Here is a 22,030-nt window from a genome sequence, read left to right as displayed (position 1 = left end):
GGGTGGCGACAGCTGACCTGAAACCAATGCACACACACTTACCCCACTCACCTTCCCACACGCCTCGCTTAGCTTGCCACGGCTCCCTCACTGCCTAAAGCACACAGGTAACCTCTTAAGCACTGAAAAAGACAGTCGAGGGTCTCCCCTGCACCTACTTTTCCAAGCTTAAAATGGCCTGCCTGTTTCTTCTGTCACCCAAATAAAGAATAAACGTGCAGTTCCTCTACCCAGGTCTGTCCCAGATATAGGCTGGCTAAAGCTGCTCTTCACCCCTCACCACTTTCCCTGTCCTACCAGCCCCGGGATGAATTCCAAAACCAATCTCATCCTGACTCCCTGTTTTTCTTTCAACATCCTATAATTTATTGACATTTCTGCCTCTCATTCCCCCCAGAAAAGTTCACCCTTTTAATTACAAGCATCTCAGTGGTGACTTGTGCTTATATGAAATCTTTTACGGATTTATTAATAAATGTTTAACCTTTTTGTTCTTGACAGATATACCATCGCTGTATCTTCTGGATCTCTGTACACCCAGAGCTTAATATATCTTGATTAGGTTAGAGTGCCTGGTGACTATCTTCATTTCTCATCTAGTTAGAACAAACCACCTCGCCCTGTTCTCATAGGCCGCCTGCCGGCGTCGCACCCATTCCCGCCCCTGCCTGCACCCCACCCACTTCCCGGAGACTCTGGATCCCACGCCCACATTCCTTACCTCCAATGGGGCAAGGAAGCTGCCGACTTCGGATCCCAAGTGGAGCAGTCAGATCTTGCTGGAAAACGCCGGGCTGTAGGTCCCGGACGCACGACCTGGCCCCTCCCCCATGGACGCGTGCACTGCTCTTTGTTCTCTACCTCCAGGGTTCCCAACCTCGGGGTTGTGCCTTTCAAATACCTGGGAAACTTTTCTAGCTGATGCCTAGGCCCCTCCCAACCCAGAAATTCCCATCTAATAATCTGGGGTGCAGCCTGGGCATTGAAACGCTAAGCCTAAGAGAAATCCAGGCGCATGTATCCAGTCTCCACCATCGAATTTCCAGCTTCTTAAATCTGCAGGTCCAGAAAAAGAAGACAGGAGTGCGGCCCACGTGGCGCGCTGGGGCCACGGCCGGCCCCACCCCCGGCGCTGCCGCGGCTGTCCCGCCCTTGGAGTCGGGGTCGGGCGGCATCTGGATAAACACCTGAATCTCTCCTGAGCTCCGAGCCACGGACGCGGGTGCCTGGGACGGACAAGGCCGGCTTCTCCGCGGGCAGCCAGGGAGAGTGTCCTGGGTGAGTTGCGGAGGTCGTTGGTCTCGGGTGCTGGCTCGCGGAGGAGGTCGCGCTGGCCGGGGTCGGGCGAGGTGGCCCTTTGGGCTGGTTTCACGCTGGGGCGCGCGCGAGGGGGAGCGGGTCGCCCAGCCGCGGCCGGACCCAAAGGCGAGTTGGTGAGAACGCAGCGCCTCCGGGGAGCGCACAGCTGCCGCGTCCCTGAAGCCCTAGCTCGGGTGGCTACAGCTAACGCCAACCCCAAGCCTCCCTCCCCACCTAGAGCAGAGGGCAGGATGCCTCCCTGGACCCTCTTCTTCGGTCCATTCTGCCCAGGTTCCCTGCTGTCTGCTGCTCAGCGCCCGGACCCTATTGCCCCTTTCAGCCCAAGCTGTGATTGTCGGTCTGCCCACTCCTTTCCACCTGGTGCCCTCACCAGAGCAGACTTGCTGCCGCGCAGTGGCCTGGGAAGTCGAGGGCACCTGTTGACTGTTGGCCGAGTTGGCGCAGTTTTGGATTGGGTAGGCCGTGAGATTAGAGACACAGAAAAGCCTTCTGCCAGATTAAATTGTATACTCTCCGTAACATTCTGGGAAAGTCTTTACAGTAGAATGAAACTTTACATTCACTCTTGTTTGTAAGTGTACTACTATAACCATATTTCATTGGTATAGATAGGGATTATTAATTCATATGCTTAGCAGGAACACCCGTGGAAGTTCTAGCCATTAATTATTTTACTGTCATTATGTGCCTGGCACTGTTCTAGAAAAGCCTCCATGTTATTTCTGTGCCACATTATTATGGGGACTAAGGAGCAGAGGCGGAGACATGTAAGCTGGCAGGTGCTGAAATCCAAACAGCTCCTCTTGCACCCCCTCCCCAACCCCGTGCGCCCGGAAGGGGACTTTGTGCAGGGCAATGTCTAGTTTTTTTTTTTCTAATTTGTTCAAAGGTTTCATACAAGCTAGTAGTGACCACATAATGCTCCCTAATACTTTACCTGTATTAACTAGTTTAACTCTCACAGCTCCTCTGCGTGGTAAGTATTCCTATGTACTACTGGAAACTCCCTTTTTAGAGGAGGAAACTGAGGCACAAGAGATTAAATCATTTCTAACCAAAGTTGCAGGGAAAATCAGGGATATATCTGGAATTCCAACCCAAACTTTAATCTCTAGACCTCATTGCTTGTGTGGGTACCCAGCAGGCACCCTAAAGTGCAAATGGGGAGAGGGGTAACTCAGGCTGGCAAGCTCTTAGGAACCTAGTAAGCATCTGCCAAGACAGGGTTAAAAGATGGACATATTTTAGGTCTTGCATCAAGCCAACATTGAGACAGTGGAATACTGAACCCTAGAATGTCTGGCATTAAGAGCTTTCATGTCACCCAGGTCAGTGTTGAGACATTTGGCCACTGCTGAGGTGCTGGAGCCCTGTGATGGGAAGTAGACCTCTGTCCCTCTGCATGAATTCACATAGTGACATAAAAAGGAGTGTGGTGGTCTGAAAAAGTCCCCCTGGTGTGGATTTTCCAATGTTGGCGATGCCCAGGCTGTTGTCTGAGAAGGGTGTCTAGGGTGTCCCATTACTGTGTACACAGTCTGACCCTCATCCTTGCAGATCCACAGGTACGGGCTCCATGACTGTGGATTTAAAATGAGAGTCCTTTTGCGGGACACCTTCTTTTCAAGTTCTGCAGTGATCACCCAAAAGTTACTCTGTGAACGTAAATCAGAGCAAAGATGGCAGAGAGCTGAGGTCTACTTCATCCACGCAAGGATGTAAATTTCTTCATTTGACCAAAACATCCATGTTCCTTAGAGCCAGCGTTCTTATTCTCTGGACAGCTCTGGACACACAGGCCAAACCCGCCTTAAAACAAACGATTTTGCACCTCTGCCAGGAAAGCCACTGCTCAGTATCCCTACCTCCCACCATCGTCATTTGGACATCCACTCAAAGGTCACTTTCCAGCAGACCTCTATTGCTTCCTCCCCCAAGCCCAATCTGAATCAGCTCTCCTGTCATCCTCTCTACAGCACACTGCACTTTTCTTTATAGCACTACAGCCTATAACGATGTATTTATTTGTCGAATACGTCTCTTCAACTAGATTACTTGGCTCACCTGCACAGAGATTTTGAGAGGGGACGGGACTGCCCGTCCCTTCAGCCTCACTGCCTAGATAGAACCAGCACAGGGTGGATACTCAATAAACATAACACATGAACCAACCTGGCCCTCAATAGCTAACCAGCACCGGGACAAGCCACATACATCTTCTGTCAGCTCCTCTGTCTCATCTGTACAACAAGCCAGGTGGGATCAACAGCCTGGGTCACATCAATTCTTGACATTTCCTAAGGGTGTGACCATGTGCCAAGCCCTCCAATAGATGAATCTATCCACTCTTACTCATTAACAGTAACTAGGCTGACTTCAGCCAGACACTAAAGTGAAGACCTGCAGTTTTTCCTTTACTCCCCTCCCATCGCCTCACACCGGTGCCTTCGTCTGAGCCTCTCAATTGAACACCCCACTCAGAGAAGCCTCCCACCCCCAACACAGTATGCCCTCTGCTAAATATGTCTTCTCTTCTCATCCTGGAGGAAATAGGACCTTCCCTTCTTTCTCAGCTAATCGTTAGTAAAGCATCTTATATACTCATTCACACTAAAGTGGGAGTAACTGGTAGCAGGAGGTAAGCACTAAGCTCTTTGTGAGTTTGTCGAGGGAAGGCCTCTTATTCATTCAGCAGACCTAGTGGATGCCTTCTTGGTGGGCAGCACTATGAATCTGAGAAATGCGATAACATCTGTAAAGCACTGGCTATACTCCAGGCATTGTGGTCACACGTGGAACATTCTCATTTCATGTGCAAAAACACCCTATGCCACAGGACCAGCATAGATGAAGAGACCAAGGCCCAAAAAGGCCAAGCGCCTCACCCCCACCACCCTCAACCCACCCTCCGCGGCCAGGAGTTCACAGGTAGGCAGAGGCAGTGCATGCCAGGAGTCCAGGTCTGCCTTTCCTCTGACCTTCGATCACACAAAGTGGTAAGTGGTGTGGAGCTGGCGGGGCGGGGACCTCAGAACCTGGGGACTGGCTATCTGGTGCTGATCACAAATCTGTCGGAAAAGGTCTAGAACCTCTGGTTACTTCCTGTCAAATGCTTTCTACAAATAGGATTTTACATTTTCCTCTCAAATCTCAGATTTTAAATAGTAATGCAAAATTAAAGAAAAAGTATGCAAATGAGAAAACACAAACATCAAAGGAGGGAAAAGCAAAACCAGAGAGGTAGTAATTACGTCATAAACATTGTGATGTGGTCAAGACTTTGAACATAAAATCAGCCAACATGACTCGTGATTATTAGGAAGAAACGCTACCTATGAGGAATAATGAACGTATTCTTTGTGTTAAGTTTGGGTGTGGTGGTTACAGTTCCTGGTTAACACACAGTTCTGTTGTGTACTGCACATAGCAGGCATGCAAATAACGTGCTGAGCCTGCGGCCAACTAAGAAAGTTGAACAAGTATTGTCCCTGTGGCTTCCTCCTCCCCCTTCTGAATTCAGGGTCTGCTACCAGGAGAGCTACTTAAATCACATATCTCAGATACTTTCATTATTTCAGAAATGGGAGCTCTGTGAAGTAAGCAACTCAGAGGAAATGGACAACGAAGTCTTCATGTGAACCTGTCTTTCTTCACAGGTGTCAGCCAGAACATGTCTTTCAACCTGCAGTCATCAAAGAAACTGTTCATTTTCTTAGGAAAATCACTGTTTAGTCTTCTGGAGGCTTTGATTTTTGCCATACTCCCAAAGCCACGGAAGAACGTTGCTGGTGAAATAGTCCTCATCACGGGTGCCGGAAGTGGAGTTGGAAGGCTCTTAGCCTTGCGATTTGCCCGGCTGGGATCTGTGCTTGTTCTCTGGGATATCAATAAGAATGGGAACGAGGAAACACGTAAGATGGCTCGGGAAGCTGGGGCCACAAGAGTGCACGCCTATACCTGTGATTGCAGCCGAAAGGAAGAAGTGTATAGAGTAGCCGATCAGGTAACTCTTGCATGTTTACTATTACGATTTGACACACATCACATTCTTTTTCATTTGCCTTTCTCAGTGCCTATTAGCCTGTTTCCAATGTCCCTTTAATTTAAAAAAGATAATGGGAGAGTAGAAATCGGGATTTTTGAATTCTTAACTGTATGCAAGACACTGTACTAACCACCATGTGTATATTATAACCTTATAAAGTAAAACCCATTATTATCCCCACTTCACAAGTTAGGTGAGTGAGGCTTAGGGCAGGCATGTACCTTACCTAAGAAGCACAGCTAGTAAGCAGAAAGACTATAGCTTCCCCTTGCATCTATTGACACCTGAGTACCTGCTTCTAACATTACACTGCACTGACCGTGCTGGCCCCTATTACAGTGTAAGTTAATGGGGAGACAGAGACATCCTTCTTTGAGGATAAAGAAATCGAGATACAGAGACATGAAATAGCCTGTCCAGGGGTCACAGAGCTGGTACGTGACAGAGCCAGGATTTGAATCCATGGTCAGTCTGATTTTAAACTTAGACTGTGTCCACCCTACCACAGTACCCAACGTTTGAATGTGCATTACTCTTAAAGAGTCATAAGAAAATCGGAATCTTTTATTCATCCTGAAGACTCAGCTACATTTGCTTGTGTGGTGTTTCTACAGAGACACATAAAACTTTCAGGAAACCAAAGCTCCGACATCGGATGGTAAGGATTTTCTTACCATCATAGAGGCATGTGCCTGTCCCTACAAGGATTTTTATGTCCTCACATTGCCTTGGGTGCTTCCCTCATCACTCTCCAAGGACACTTTGTCTGTGCCTCCCAGAATTGTCCAATTTATGGAGAAGGGAGGAAGCAAGCAAGCCTGCCGTGAGCAGCCTGACTACATTGTAAAGTTCCTCCATAGTGTCTACACCCAACCAGGATTCCCTTGCTAAGGTTTGCAGGTCCCTGGCAGGTGAGTTTTTGACTTTCAAGTTTGTCTTTACATTTTACATCTCTGCTACCACCGTCTCCAACCACAGGCTGCCCGGTATGTTGGGAGATCCACACCCAACAAGTTTGCTCGGGTCTACGCTGGAGTTACTCTTCCAAGCACAGCTGATCTCACAAATTCAGCTACTTAGAAATTAAGCACCAATCACCTAGCATGTTGACTTACACTGACTACAAACAATTTATCTGGCCAATCTTAAGCAATAACTGGCTGATATGCAAACAATGAAGACTGTCAGCTATGGATAAACTAGTATAAAGCACTCTATAAATAAATATCTCCCTTTCCATTTTCCCTGTATCTGTGATTTAATTCTGCCCCAGGCGTTTGGCTTCAGACACAACCAAACATGTCATATTACTCGCTTATTATTTGGTTTCTATCACGGTAGGGTCTTGGAGGGAATTACTTATGTGCTCCTCTAAATTCAGGAGAAGGAAATTACTCCCCATCCTTATAAACCCACCATGTCCACTTTTTATTCAGGAGAGAAGGAAGGTACCAGAGAATTTTTTAAGGAGTAGCCCGTAGATGAGCAATCAAAGAGAAAACTTTCAGAGTGATGTGACAGCATTTTGTCTCTGCTGGGTCTCCGATAACTTTGAGAGCTTGTGTCCCTAGGTCATAGCTTAGCCCTGAGTTCAGAAAGTCCATCCTTGGAGAGAAGAAAACCAGCCAGTTGATGAAAACAGGACAGGCTCATTCTAGTCTGTGCTGTGTGTTTAAAATATATACAGTCAGGCACCATATAATGACATTGTGGTCGGTGATGGACCACATACAAAACGGTGATCCCACATTATGGGACAGAATGTTACAGTATTTTTGCTGTCCCAATGTTCTATGTTTAGACATGTTTAGATACACAAATACTTACCAATGCGTTACAGTGGCCTTCAGCATTCAGTGTAGTAACACACTGCACAGGTGGGTACCCTAGGAGCAATAGGCCCTACCAGATGGCCTAAGATGTATAGTAGGCGCACATCTAGGTTTTTTAAGTTCACTCTGTGATCTTCACACAGCGACCAAGTCACCTAACAAGGCACTCCTCAGAATGCATCTTTATTGTTAAGTGATTTATAACTGTATTTTCTTTTTCCCTCCATTTAGTCCCTAATCCAGCCCCTTCTCCATGTGTGTGAGGTCTTGATCTGTATCACACTTGGCTATAATGAAAGTATTCTTATGTTCCATCACATTGATTAAAATGAAATGTCACATACAAAGCACAGAACAAAGTTAATAACTGCTGAGTAGAAGAACAGCTCTAACTGTAAACGGAAAGTAGCATTTCAATGATAGAATTGTTTTAAAAAGAGAAAAATGGGAAAAGTGCATCGAAATTTGATCTCTGGTACACTGTAGACTCAGCAATGGAAATCAACCAAACAGTATTTACTTATTTATTTGTTTGTTTGTTTATTGAGATGCAGTCTTGCTCTGTCACCCAGGCTAGAGTGCAGTGGCGTGATCTCGGCTCACTGCAACCTCCACCTCCCAGGTTTAAGCGATTCTCCTGCCTCAGCCTCCCAAGTAGCTGGGACTAGAGGCACGTGCCACCGTGCCTGGCTAATTTTTTGTAATTTTAGAAGAGACAGGATTTTGCCATGTTGGCCAGGCTGGTCTCGAACTCCTTCCTGTCCTCAAGTGATTCACCTGCCTTGGTCTTCCAGAGTGCTAGAATTACAGGTGTGAGCCACTGCACCCAGCCCCAAACTGTATTTTTAGAGTACATAAACTCAGGATGAATTAACCAGGATAAAAAACAAACAAACAAACAAAAACAGAAAACTATAGGAAAATAAAACCTAGATCATATAAGGAATTACTACATTGGTGGTGTTGCTCTTCTTATTCAATTCAGGTGAAAAAAGAAGTTGGTGATGTTTCCATCCTCATCAACAATGCCGGAATCGTAACAGGCAAAAACTTCCTTGACTGTCCAGATGAGCTTATGGAAAAGACGTTTGATGTGAATTTCAAAGCACATTTATGGGTAATGATTATTTCTTCTCATTATAAATGTAAAGTTACTCTGGCATTTTGATCTTTCCTCTTGCTCTTTCACAATATTATTAGCGTCTAAGAAAGCACAGACTTCTCAATTTTGGACCTGTCCTGGTCTATGCAGTTGTCCTCTCCTGATCCCACTTAATCTACAGCCCCCAGAACCTCTGCTCAGGGAATCATCCTCGTGGTCCTATTACTAGGATTGATTAGGTCCTACTACTAGTATTGATTAGCTGCAAATGTTAAAGAATACTCCAGGCAGCTCACATATTTTCAGTGAGATAAGGGATCATAAAACTTAAAAGTTTTGCTCCAGGCTACATAGTGGGTAACTACACTTAGACACGACAGGGTAGCTTTGTAATTTGCCTAAGCCGGGACACTTTTGAAACTGAAATGCAGCATTATTAATGAGCAAGTGTGAATCAGCTCTGCTATGGGCAAACCAAAACCTACAGTCACCTCCGTTAGTACCCAACCAGAGAAACGGGAGGTTCCACCAGTAGCTCTGGTTACCACCTGATGCCAACACTAAAAGCACAGCCCTGACTTCTAAAGTTACCCACTCAATTCCAGAAGTTGCATTTTTCTGGCCTTTGCTGAGACCAGCCATCTTGGGCCTCCCCATACCACGCATGCACCTTGCTGCCTCTCCCGGATATTTTTTTTTTTAAGTTTTATTTTTGTTTTATTATTTTATTTTAATTTTTTGAGACAGAGTCTCACTCTCTCTCCCAGGCTGGAGTGCAGTGGTGTGATCTCAGCTCACTGCAACCTCTGCCTCCCAGATTCGAGCGATTCTCGTGCCTCAGCCACCTGAGTAGCTCGGATTATAGGTGCACTCCACCACACCCAACTAATTTTTTTAATAGAGACAAGGTTTCGCCATGTTGGCCAGGCTTTGACAATTGAGACAACTGTCTTGAACCCTGGCCTCAAGTGATCCTCCTGCCTCGGCCTCCCACAGTGCTGGGATTCCCGGCGTGAGCCACCACACCCAGCCTGGCTTTGTGTTCTTTTCCTACTTTTTCTCTCTTCTTCTAGATCTTCCTTAAATGCTGGTGTTTCCCTGGCTCCCACCACCCCTCATGTCCTCTCGTTTTCGTTACTTTTTCTGGGCAAGTTCCTGTACATGCTTTGAGCATCTGCACATTGCCAGGCACAAAGACAGTGACTTAATTGCTAGAGCATCCGAGAGCTACCTGAAGGCAGGGCACTCAAAGATGGTGTCCCTGCTGAGAAGTGTCCCCACTCGCGACAGCCCCCAGATTGTTCTGCCGCACTGCGTCCTTTTGCTTTGTTTTGATTTCCCACCTCTCTCTACCTGTTAATTTCTCTCTGAGACTTATTGCAATGCAGGCAAACAAGTGAGGTTTGTCTTTGGAAGAGATCCCTTTTCTCACCCCCTTGTCTTTGGATGTGATTACTTACTCCCTTGTTTCGGAAGACGTCTTCTTTCCAAGCTCATTTTTTCCCCCATTTATTTATTTTATTGCATTTCAGGTTTTGGGGTACACGTGAAGAACATGCAAGATTGTTGCATAGGTACACACGTGGCAGTGTGATTTGCTGCCTTCTTCCCCATCACCTACATCTGGCATCTCTCCCCCTGCTATCTCTCCTATCTCCTTTACCTCCTTTCTCCAGGCCCCCAGTCAAGGGTGAAGGTGTTGGACAGTACACAGATGTGCCCTCTTTCTAACAGATATTCTGTTCTATGAAATGGAACACAAATAAGAAACTTATTTTTAAAAGTAGTGGTGAGCTTAAAACAAAGCGTTCTTTTAAAATGGAAGCCAACAGCTGAATGTCCTGTGAACAATGTTCAGGGAAAATTTGAAACTCAGAACCAAGCTAAGGAGAGAGAAGGCAATCTAAATCTGAAGCATCATGTTTGCGAGGTTCGGGGTGGTGGCGGCTACAACACAGGTTTTCCCCTACTCCTTCCATTCTTGTCTTAATACTGTGTCGTTAAAAGACAAATGTGAGCAAAAACATAAGTCTGAATAAATTATTTTAATAATACTGGAATTGCCATAAGAAAAAAAGCTGATTTAACAGACTAAATAGATTAAAATGATTACTTTCCAGGTGTTTAAGTGTTCATATCCCCATACCATCACATACTTTTTGAGCTGAAAAAAAGATTTTTTAATCACATAGTTATAGAAACATCTGAGAAAATTTGCAATGTGGCATTAAACGTTAAAAGTTTTCCTTTGTCTTCGTAGACTTATAAAGCCTTTCTACCTGCTATGATTGCTAATGACCACGGACACTTGGTTTGCATTTCAAGTTCAGCTGGATTAGTTGGAGTAAATGGGCTGGCAGGTGAGAAAAACATAGCAATTTACAATTGCAAAATTCCCTGTAACTTTAGCTTGCATAATAGCTCTGAATAATTAGCATTGACTTAATACCCTAATGATAAGCGATAATAAACTAACAAGTATAGTCAATTAAGTGGTTGAGAACTTCAACATGCAGCAAAACTGCCCATCAAATAGACTTACGTGAAATTGGACCGTGCCCTTTGGAATCATTAGGTCTTATACAGTCCCCTATGTTTGAAGGAGAGGCCTCACTGATAAACTTTTTGTGCAAGTGATCAACATAACAACTGTCCTCCAAACTTCACACGGGCACTGTTACAGGATGGTAAGGAGAATGACCCTGTCTTCTCCTAAAGTTTCCTTTAAGTGGTCGCCCCACTGCTATGAGTTTGGATAAAGTTTCTTCACCTCAAGAAACCTAAAGTAACTGCTTTGTTTTTCCGCTGGTGAAGACCTGCAAAAAGTGGGAGGGATTTTTATCTCCCTTGCAACAGCCAACTGACTTGACAGTGGCAGGAGGGGGCAGAGAGGTCCTTCAAGACCCTCAACCAAGGAGGCCCAACTTGGGAGCTGGCTCTAGAAGGAACAGAAAGCTTGACCTAACTGACCAGGGCATCCCCTAGAGCCAATGTCCCAGATCCTGGCTTACAAGGACTGCCAAAACTCAGGCTACAGAACTGTAGCAGCAACATTCCGATAACAGACAAGCCAGTTTGCCAGTTGGGTGCTTCCTAATGCTTTTGAGCAAGTGGCATAGTTCAAGATTCACAAAACCAGTCTTAGCTCCGTATGTCTATTACATGAATAGGTTTTTCAGAACCACCAGTCATCCCAAATATCACCAGTGTATCCTCCCTATGACCCAGGACTTCCCTTCCTCTCTCCTTCTTAGAATTTATCAGATATCATTCTTACCTCTCTCATATATATGTTAAGTCACGGGCCTTTGAAATCATTCAGGTGTATTTACAGCTCCTGTCAATCCTTTTCAGACCGAATATTCCTGTCCTCAGATACAAGACTCTCCCACCCGCAGCTCATCTTAGAAACAAGTGTGTTTGTATTTCCCACCATGTGAGTCTTGACTCCCCTGCATCAGAGCCACCAGGGCTGCTAGTTTAGCATGCAGATTCCTTGGGTCATGGGCCATATCTGCTCATCAGAATCTCACGAGTCAAGGGACTCAGTGAGCTGCAGTTATACCTGATGACTCCAATGACTCTAGAAAGTGCGCTGGACTTCTCCTCCCACTCCCCTGTCTCTAGCCTCTGACCCACTGTCTGGACAGCACTGGGACTGGACAGCCCCATGCCTGGCACTTATAAACTGGCTCTTGCCAGTTGTAGTAGCTGCACCATAACATAGCAAATTAAATATGCCTCTTCTGACTGTGAGGGACAAGGAGAGTGTTAATGTTCCTCAATGCCACTTCTTCTCCAAGCTTTTTTTTTTGAGACGGAGTTTCACTCTTGTTGCCCAGGCTGGAGTGCAATGGCATGATCTCGGCTCACCGCAACCTCCGCCTCATGGGTTCAAGTGATTCTCCTGCCTTAGCCTCCTGAGTAGCTGGGATTACAGGCATGCACCGCCGTGCCCAGCTAATTTTGTATTTTTAGTAGAGACAGGGTTTCTCCATATTGGTTAGTGTGGTCCCGAACTCCCGGCTTCAGGTGATCCACCTGCCTTGGCCTTCCAAAGTGCTGGGATTACAGGCGTGAGCCACAGTGCCCCTCCTCTTCTCCAAACTTTTTCACTTAGTCAACTGCATAGTCAGATGTTTTGTTAAAACAAGTATGATTAAAGACTGAAAGCTAGGAGGCCGGGTGCGGTGGCTCACGTCTGTAATCCCAGAACTTTGGGAGGCCAAGGCGGGCAGAACATGAGGTCAGGAGTTCAAGACCAGCCTGACCAACATGCTGAAACCCCATCTCTACTAAAAATACAAAAATTAACCGGGCGTGGTGGCTCATGCCTGTAATCTTAGCTACTCAGGAGGCTGAGGCAGGAAAATTGTTTGAACTCGGGAGGCGGAGGTTGCAGTGAGCTGAGATCATGCCACTGCACTCCAGCCTGGGCGACAGAGTAAGACTCGTCTTAAAAAAAAAAAAAACAGAAAGCTCAAAATGGACGCAAATGCCACTTTCCATTGTTCCCTCCGCCCCAAGCCTACATTTTCAAGGTATTTAAGAGGTGGAAGTTGAAGCTACCAAATCCTTTGTTTTTTTTCTGGAAGTGAAGGAAAGAGTTATAGTTGGAAGAAAACTTGAGCTGAGAGCCACAACCCATGCTGGCCTCTCTTACCTATATTCCTACATCAGTCAGTGTTTCATTTCTTTTTTTGAATGTCTTCATGCCCCAATGGGATTGCAATGTTTTGAGACGAGGCCCCATATAAGAACTAGCACAGGGGCTGGCAATGCATTGACTTATAAGTAAGTCAGGCAATGTGACCTGAGGCAGGATCTCTGCACCCTTCTTGTGCTGGAGTCCACTTGGTCATTGTCAGATGACCCTGACCTTCAGTTAACCGTGTCCCTTCCCACTCCCTGCTCATTTCTTCCAGTGGGAGTAGACCCACATTACACAAAAGGAGAACTCTGAAATAGTTGTCTCATTTTCTGCTGCTGTTAGTGTTATGGGTAAACCTTAATGTAATGCCATTTTAAAATGTTGGAATATACATTATCATGCTTTGTCTTTTTCAGATTATTGTGCAAGTAAATTTGCAGCTTTTGGGTTTGCTGAATCTGTACTTTTAGAAACATTTGTCCAAAAACGAAAGGGGATCAAAACCACGATTGTGTGCCCATTTTTTATAAAAACTGAAATGTTTGAAGGTTGTACTGCAGGGTAAGTATGCCCTTTGATTGCAAAGAATCTACACTCTTAAAAATGATTTACTCTCTCTTTTATTTTCTTCTTTTTTTAAAAGTTGTTTAAAAGGTATTTGTCTGCAATTCAGTATGATTTGTAAATGGTTTTAGAATTCTGTCTTTCTTCGTATGTGTTTGTGTGAAGGATACCAAGTTGAATGGGAATGGTTTATCAAGGCAGTATCTCTCTGGTCACCCCCAGGCCCTCGATCTGCTCCTCCATCTCCCAGGCTCTTCTGTCCACATCCCCTTGCTGCCATCCAATGTCATTCTGTCCCCTCTCTGATTCCAGAAGGACTAGAAATCATTGAATAGACACTGTCTTGGTCATATAAAAGGCACTACCATAATGGAATATCATACACTAGGTGGCTTAAACCACAAAAAATGCCTTTCTCACAGTTCTGGAGGCTAGAAGTCCAAGATCAAGGTGCTGACAGGCTCTTCTCAGACGGCACTAATCCCATTCATGAGGGCTCCACGCTGGTGACCTAGTTACACCTCAAAGACCCCACCTCCAAATGCCATCACATTGGGAGTTTAGGCTTTAACATGTGAGTTTTGTGGGGGACACAAATACCCGGTCCATAGCAGTCACAGATGCCCAATTCTGTATCTCATGGAGACTACAGGCAATGTGTTTTCAACAACTTACCTTACAAACGTTTGGAACATTTGTTTAATATGATTTCACATATATGTATATTGCATTATCAAGGTATTAATGAGAATCATCCTCTTTCATCTCATATTTTAGTTATGTTACTACTTACTGCATTGACACATTAACAATAAGGGAGTAAATATAAAAACAGATGAAATCTGAAAAGGAAATAAATAAGTGATAAAGTCTTACAATCTTTTATCCTTAATTTGAAAAGTTACCGTCATTAATTTGTGAATTTGGCCTTTGCGGGTTTTTTTAATTGTTGTTGTTTTATGTCCTAGCTGTCCTTCTCTGTTGCCAATTCTGGAACCAGAATACGCAGTTGGAAAAATCGTAGAAGCTATTCTACAAGAAAAAACGTACTTGTATATGCCAAAGTTGTTATACTTCATTATGTTTCTTAAAAGGTAATTACTTCAGCTTCTATTACTTCCCTAACATGCCAGTCTACCATTTACTCCAAATCCCGCCAGGAGAAGCCACTTTAAAAATTCCCGATAAAGCGGGGTGCAGTGGCTCACGCCTGTAATCCCAACACTTTGGAAGGCTGAGGTGGGTAGATCACCTGAGGTCAGGAGTTCGAGATCAGCCTGGCCAACACGGTGAAACCCCATCTCTACTAAAAATACAAAAATTAGCCAGATGTGGTGACGCACACCTGTAATCCCAGCTACCCGGGGAGCTGAGGCACAAAAATCACTTGAACCCGGGAGGCAGAGGTTACAGTGAGCTGAGATCGCACCACTGCACTTCAGTCTGGGTGGCAGAGCGAGACTCTCTTGAAAAAAAAAAACTGATAAATTAAAATTCATTAATTTACTTCTACCAAGTCCTGTTAATCCCATCATTGGGCCCATTGTAGAAACAATCCCAAATTTACATAGTTGCAGTGCCCCACATAAGTCAAGAAAATGGGGTCCAACCCTTCCTTGCCACCTTAGTATCGAATTATTCTGAAAAAGAAGTGGATGTACTGACAGATGGAGAGACTGAAATGACTTTTTAGGAGAGATTTTCTTGTGCTCATGATAAAATGGTCCTAGGGAATAGTTATCGTGTCCATGCCTCCTCAAGTACAGGGCCCCAAAGTCAAGGGCAGATAGTAAGCCAAGTGCTACAGCATTTTGTGGTATGGGTACAATTGGCAATATATAATAAATTTTAGCTCTAGGTTGGTGAAAGAATTTGAGGGAAAAACCTTAAAAGCAAACCACCTCTTAAAAGCACAAGAAAGGGCTGGAAGCAGTGGCTCACGTTTGTAATCCCAACACTTTGGGAGTCCAAGGTGGGAGGATTGCTTGAGGCCAGGAATTCGAGACTAGCCAGGTAACATAGAAAACCTCATCTCTACAAACATAATAAATAAATAATCCAGGCATGGTGGTGCATGCCTGTAGTCCCAGCTACTTGAGAGGCTGAGGCAGGAGAACTGCCTGAGCCCAGGAATTTAAGGGCTCGTGCACACTTGTAGCCCCAGCTAGTCAGGAGGCTGAGGCAGGAGTATTGCTTGAACCCAGGAGTTTAGGCTGCATTGAGCTATGATCAGATCACTGCACTCCGTCTTGAACAACAGAGTGAGACCCTGTCTCTTAAAAAATAAAAAAGTACAAAAAGCATTCTTATGCACCCTTCCCTGCTCTCCATAAAGTTTCAGTGCTGAAATTCATAGGCACTAAATGAACATTTGACCCAGCTACAAGGATAGTCGTGCTGAACTGCCGATTCCTGCTGTCTGAATCCATTTTCTAAACTGTAATGGATCATTTAATTAAATATTTCCTCACCGGGCTTTCTGCTATGTGAGGAAGCACCTTGAGTTGAAATCTGTCTAGTTTGAACTTTCCGTTGTTGGTTGGTGCTTCTCCCCCAGCTCCACATGCAATTCCATCAGTCTTGCCAATAACAATTCCTCAGTTATTTGAAAATAGATACTATACCTCACATCCACCACATGGCCAGCAGCCGTTGCCCATCCTGTGGACAGAAATTTCTTATCTCATTAGCTAATTATATCTACTTTGTGCAATGAACCAAATGTCATTCTTGCATCCTATCATTTTTCCAGGCTTCATCTGGCGTGGGAGGAATTTGAATGCCTGACTGAGGCTGTGTGGGGCAGAGCAAAGGGTCTTTGACAAGCAGTTTGAAATCCAGGCTTATGATCCCACTATTTACTAAGTCTGTGACTCTGAGCATGCGCTTTATTCTCCAGGCCTTGGCTTCCTCATTTACAATGTAGATACAAAGTTTGTCATAGCTTATAGATTTGTGTAAGGCACTGTTTATTGGGGGGGGGGGGGCATGCATTCACAACACGCTAAGTTCTTCTTGCCTAAAGCAGATTACAGTATAGTAATGCCAATGGTAAGAAAATGGAACTTAATTTTTCTACTTCAAATAACTGTGGAGATTATGTTTAATTTTATGACATACTAGTTATGGGACACGTTTTGAGAGAGGGCTAGATAGCTGCTGAGTAAGCTAAAGGCAACGTGAAGAAGCTCAGTAAAGGCAATCACATCAAGCACTCCACCAAACATTCATTCAGCAAACGTTCAGAGAGTACTGTGTGTGTCATGAATCACCACCATCCAAGGATCTGGGGTCAGGGTTACAGCAAAGAACAAGATAGACAGTAGTCCCTGCTCATGTGGAAATCACTTCCTACTGGGTGAGGGGACAGAAAAGAAACAAACAAGTAAAGTAGGCCGGGCGCGGTGGCTCAGCCTGTAATCCCAGCACTTTGGGAGGCCAAGGCAGGCGGATCATGAGGTCAAGAGATCAAGACCATCCTGGCCAACATGGTGAAACCCCATCTCTACTAAAAATACAAAAATTAGCTGGGCGTGGTGGCAGATGCCTGTAGTCCCAGCTACTCGGGAGGCTGAGACAGGAGAATCGCTTGAACCCAGGAGGCAGAGGCTGCAGTAAGCCGAGATCGTGCCACTGCACTCCATCCAGCCTGGCAACAGAGTGAGACTGCATCTTAAAAAAGAAATAATAATAAGGTAAAAGAAAAAGATCATAAGTGCTCTGAAGAAATACAAAGCAGGAAAAGGGAAAAAGGAAATCCCACAGTGGAAGGTAGACTGGTGCAAGTTGAGATTTACTTTTTTTTTTAATTTTTCTTATTTAATATTTTTTGGAGACAGGGTCTTGCTCTGTCACCCAGGCTAGAATGCAGTGGTGTGATCATAGCCCACAGCAGCCTCAAACTCGCAGGCTGAAGCCATCCTCCCATCTCAGCCTTCCAAATAGCTGGGACGACAGTTGTGCACCATTATATGCAGCTTATTTATTTTTATTTTTTTAGAAATGGGGTCTGGCTATGTTGTCCAGGCTGGTCTCAAATTCCTGGCCTCAAGCAATCCTCCCACCTCAGCATCCCAAAGCGCTGGTATTAAAAGCATGAACCACCACACCTGGGCGAGATTTAATTTTAAGAATGGTGTTTGGTGGGTGGAGAGGGGTCTCATAAAGAAGGTAGTGCTTGACCAGAGACCTGAAGCTGTGGAGGGGATGAACCACCTGGAGACCTTGGGGTGCCCAAACAGGGTGACAGGGAGCATGGGGTCCTTTCCTTTACCCCCACCTTAGGATGAGTCTCAGGTTTCCTGTGCCTGCTTTGTTTCCTTGCTCTGCAGTACTGAATGCTAAGGTCAGTGGAGCAGAGTGCTCTGTTGAAATGATGGTCATGAGTATATATCAGCTTGCAGAAGAGCAAGTGGGGGTGGAGAAGATGAACATGTTAGTTCAGTCTTGCCCAAGGTTTGAGGAGCTATTGCATCTCATCCTCACAGTAGTCCCAGAAAGGCAAAGTGATGACCTCATGTTACAGTTGAGGAAATTGAGGCCTGCGAGCTGAGTCAGTTGCCTAAGCTGGCATAGCAAATGACAGAGCTAGGATTCCAGCCAGGCTCATCTGCCCACAAAACCCCTACCTACACCACAAGACTTCGCTGCTTCCTCTGTGTCATTGTACAGTGGAGTGATACTTTGGAAATCGAAATGAGAAATGAATTGCATAACTGAAGCAAAGCCACAGGACCTGCCAAGGCCCTGGGCAAGCATCCTCCGATATAGTGAGCAAGGCCCAGTGACCCTGAGGCAGGTAGCACTCATGCAGAATAGTGTGTGCATGAGTGAATGATTTCATCTGCAGCAAGAAGTGACACTGCTTTTCAGCAGAGCTGGTAAAGATGCTGCCATGAATGATAAACAAGAGTGTTTATTCTTGTGTTCTCTTTAGCTTTTTGCCCCTCAAGACAGGACTGCTTCTAGCTGACTATTTGGGCATGTATCGTGCAATGGATGGCTTCATTGGCAAAAAGAAGAAGCTCTAAAGACCAACTCTATGGCTGATGTCATCTGATACACGATGTTACATAATACGTACTTCAATGAAGAAGCGTATTTTTGTCTGACAGAGGAATGCATCTGGAGACCACAAGTACCATTCCTATTCTGTTACCTGGACTAGAATTTTCAACCAATGCCTTTGAAAATCATGTTGCTCTCACCTTTTTGGTTGAGTTTTGGTTTTTTCTTTTTCTATTTTTTTTTTTTTTTCCAAAAATGAAGACAGCCCATTTTTGTCATTTCCATTTATACAGATGTAAGAAAGTAATATGCCTTGTCCACAAGCTGCCCTGAGCTTTGGTGGTTGGGGAAGTGGTTCAAATGGAGCCGGTGGCTGTGGTTGACCTGCCTTAGGGAGCAGGGCTGAGGGGCAAAGAGAACATCTGGGTATCTAGCTGGAACAGCCTCTCTGCCTAGGACACACAGGTCTGAATTCCCACCCCTTTGCTCTCCGCTCTGGCCTTTTTGAACCTGTAACCACCTCATGTAGAAAAGGCCTGCCTCCCATCCCCTTCTTTCCAAAACAGCTACACAAATGCTTACTTCTGAATGCACTGGATACTCAGACCACATGCCAGTCTGGCTAAAGGCCCATCAAGCACCATTGTGGCCGAGAGCCTTACTGGGCATTGCCTGAACACCCTTCATAGGCCGTGATCCTAGACCAAGCTCTTAAATAGAATCACTTTTGTTTCCTAGAAGAGATCAAAGAATGGTTGCTTCTTACTTTGAAGATGAAATTCTACTAAGTTAGGTTTTTTGCTATTTATTGATCCAAAAAATATATTCATGCAATTAATTTTAAGTGTTTAACTTTGTATTTCAAGTTGGGATTTAGGTTGAGGCATTTTTCTGCAGAATGGCAATTTTATGCATTTATATTCATCAGTGCTGCCCTCACTTCGGATCTATTGTATTCTTACAGTTTAATCAACTGGCAAAGTGGTTTCATGCTTTGGAGATTAACTATAAAAGCAAGATTAAGAAAAATATGTTAATTACCATATCCCTGGAACTCCTTCCCGGGCTGGCAGGGGCAGCCTTGCAAGAGAAACAGCAGCCTTTTTCTCTTCCCTCTTGTGGGGAGCAAGGAAGGGATGAGCAGTGCATTGGGAGACCCGTTAAGAGTCTTAACGAATTGAGAGTTTGACTACCTTGGGGGTAAAGGCTATCATCGGGGCGGCAGTCCCAGGGAGTATGAAATCTAGATTTGCCTTGAGTCACCTGCACGAAACTGACAGCCCTGTCCTATATTTTCTTTCCATTCAGAAACCCTTTTAAAAAAAACAAACTTGTTTTATGATAATATTGTAACAATCACAACTAACATTTACTGTGCCTGGCAGTATTGCACAAATACCAAATTAAGTATTTGACAAACATTATTTCATTAAACAAGACTGTTGTTGATCGTTACTCAAAGAATGATGAAGGTGTTTCGTGTATGCCAAAGAATAAAGGCGTTTTATTTCACATAGTGATATCTTACTCAACTGTAGATGTGTACAGAGAGGATCAAAGGCCCTCTTCGACTAACCCACTGATGTTCCAAATCCTTGGTGAACAAGGTTAATTAAGAGAGCACAATATTGCTCAATATTATAATTCCAGAAGCATATCTTCTAGGGTCCTGTCTATTTAGTTGAAGAATAAAGCTCAGACTCTTTGGGAATTCAATACAGCAAAGGTCCAGGAGCACTGTAGGATCCCCCACATCATAACAGCATTAATAGCAATTATTTCTAATTGGAATGCAGCTTGGCTGGACTGCAACAAAGGCCTGAAATCCAATTGTGGTTTTACAATACCCATAAAATTGTCTAAACAAATTCAGATTTACCTGAGACGCTTCTATGGGAAGAGACCACATGTAAATTAGAGGATTCTAGAGGACACTAAATAGCGAGGTGATTTAATGCCCTGGGGAGTGAGGAGTGCTCTCAGCGTGTGTGTCATGCCTGTTTCCATCCGATATTTAGTCCTAATGAAGCCATGACCAAGAGCCCAACACCTAAGCAAGCCTGAGGAAATGGAGAACTACATGGCCAGGGCAGTGCCCCATGCCCGGGCATTCTGTGCTGCAGGAGGATCTTCCAGCATCTTGAACTCACCGAGCCGCTCCAAAGCAGAGAAGAATTCATACTGCAAGGAGGAGTTTGGTTGGGTAAAAATGAGTTCCACGCACTGTGTGTGTCTGTGTCTGTCTGTGTGTGGGTGTGTGTGTGTGTGTGTGTGGTTTTACATTGTGATGCTGTCTTAGTCCATTGGGACCACCATAACAAAATGCCACAGACTGGATACTTTAAACAACAGAAATTTATTTCTCAGAATTCTGGAGGCTGGGAGTCCAAGATCAGGCTGCCAGCTGATTCATTTTCTGGTGAGGGCTCTCTTGCTGGCTTGTGAACAGACGACTTCTTGACGTGTCCTCACAGAGCCTTTCCTTGGTGTGTGTGCAGAGAGAAAGAAGGACCTATTTCTTCTTCTTCTAGGGACACTGGCTCCATCCTAAGGTTCTGCTCTCTTGACCTCATCTAACCCTAATTACCTCCCAAAGTCCCATATCATCAAAGTCCCAAATACATTTTGGGGGAACACAGACATGCAGTCCATAATAGATGCCAAGATAGAAAAAGAAAACAGACCACAAATGACATTCACACTCCTCCGAGTCCTCACGCTGAGATGATCACAGTTCATTAGATGAAATCGCTTAGAATCTTGGAGACAGAGTGAATTGAGAATGCCTAATAGAAACTAATTCCAGCCTCCAAGAGTCAGCACTTGAGAATAACAGCACTGAGAGTCTGGGCCGCCAAACAAAAACTGTTGTGAAGCCAGACACACCATGCAGAGCTGCTCTGGGAAGAGTATATCTGGTCCTAGGCACCCTCAACATTCCAGGCTCGTGAACCATGTTGGGCTCATCCAAGCTTCCTCAGCTCACGTCCCTGCCAGCCTGCTGAGTGATTTCTCTCTGTTGTCAGTGACCAAGCCTCAACTGGGACATTGAGGAGGGCCTCTGGTCTGGATTCTTTCTTCCTTTTTTTTTTCTAATAACATGGCTACCATATTGGAAACCAAACCAACAGCAAGTGCATCAGCCATGGGAGCTCATCCCTTGGGGAGGCTGCCTGTGGGGTGCTGATGGAGAAGGCACTGCTGTCCATGCCCATACAGTATTTGTGCACTGAATATCCCTCCTGGGCATCAGCACAACTGAGCGGTGGGATGCAGCTGGCATCACACACTCACCTCAGTGCCGTCATTACTGCTTCAATGCCTAGGACTTCATTGGCGCACCTCCTATTCGTCTCTACCATTGGATTTTACAAAGGCTAGCACTGGGATCACACCAGCACTCCATACAAAGCCAGCTTCTGTGTGTCTGCCTAGTTCCTTCCCCCCTTGCTCCATCCTACATTTCCTTTCCACTTAGAAACGCTTTTTTTTTTTTTTTTTTTTTTTTT

The 22,030-nt window shown here is 45.0% G+C and overlaps 1 protein-coding gene across 3 annotated transcripts; it reads left to right on the top strand.

The window, feature by feature from the left end:
• Positions 1 to 570: 570 nt before the first annotated feature.
• SDR16C5 (short chain dehydrogenase/reductase family 16C member 5) lies at positions 571 to 20,030 on the top strand. 3 transcript variants are annotated; one of them, XM_032296136.1, is made up of 8 exons: positions 571 to 1,278; positions 4,157 to 4,316; positions 4,977 to 5,323; positions 8,183 to 8,314; positions 10,560 to 10,659; positions 13,367 to 13,511; positions 14,483 to 14,608; positions 18,451 to 20,030. In XM_032296136.1, the coding sequence occupies exons 3-8, from the start codon at positions 4,991 to 4,993 to the stop codon at positions 18,542 to 18,544; spliced, it is 930 nt and encodes a 309-aa protein (XP_032152027.1). In that variant the 5' UTR covers positions 571 to 1,278; positions 4,157 to 4,316; positions 4,977 to 4,990; the 3' UTR covers positions 18,545 to 20,030. The 3 variants fall into 3 exon arrangements, with proteins under 3 accessions (XP_032152027.1, XP_032152028.1, XP_032152029.1); XM_032296137.1 differs by lacking the exon at positions 4,157 to 4,316; XM_032296138.1 differs by lacking the exons at positions 13,367 to 13,511; positions 14,483 to 14,608; positions 18,451 to 20,030 and adding exons at positions 11,654 to 11,735; positions 11,825 to 12,167.
• The last annotated feature ends 2,000 nt before the right edge of the window (positions 20,031 to 22,030 follow it).

This window comes from Sapajus apella, unplaced genomic scaffold (assembly GCF_009761245.1).
Source record: "Sapajus apella isolate SASKATOON/1434 unplaced genomic scaffold, GSC_monkey_1.0 scaffold35, whole genome shotgun sequence".
NCBI lineage: Eukaryota > Metazoa > Chordata > Mammalia > Primates > Cebidae > Sapajus > Sapajus apella.
This window is presented reverse-complemented; position numbering and strand designations above follow the sequence as displayed.

Excerpts from the sequence above, each read along its gene's own strand:
- SDR16C5 (XM_032296137.1), top strand. The coding sequence starts at position 4,991 with ATGTCTTTCAACCTGCAGTCATCAAAGAAACTGTTCATTTTCTTAGGA. Across the intron at positions 10,660-13,366 it reads TGGAGTAAATGGGCTGGCAG|ATTATTGTGCAAGTAAATTT; the intron begins GTGAGAAAAACA and ends TGTCTTTTTCAG. Across the intron at positions 13,512-14,482 it reads TTTGAAGGTTGTACTGCAGG|CTGTCCTTCTCTGTTGCCAA; the intron begins GTAAGTATGCCC and ends TTTATGTCCTAG.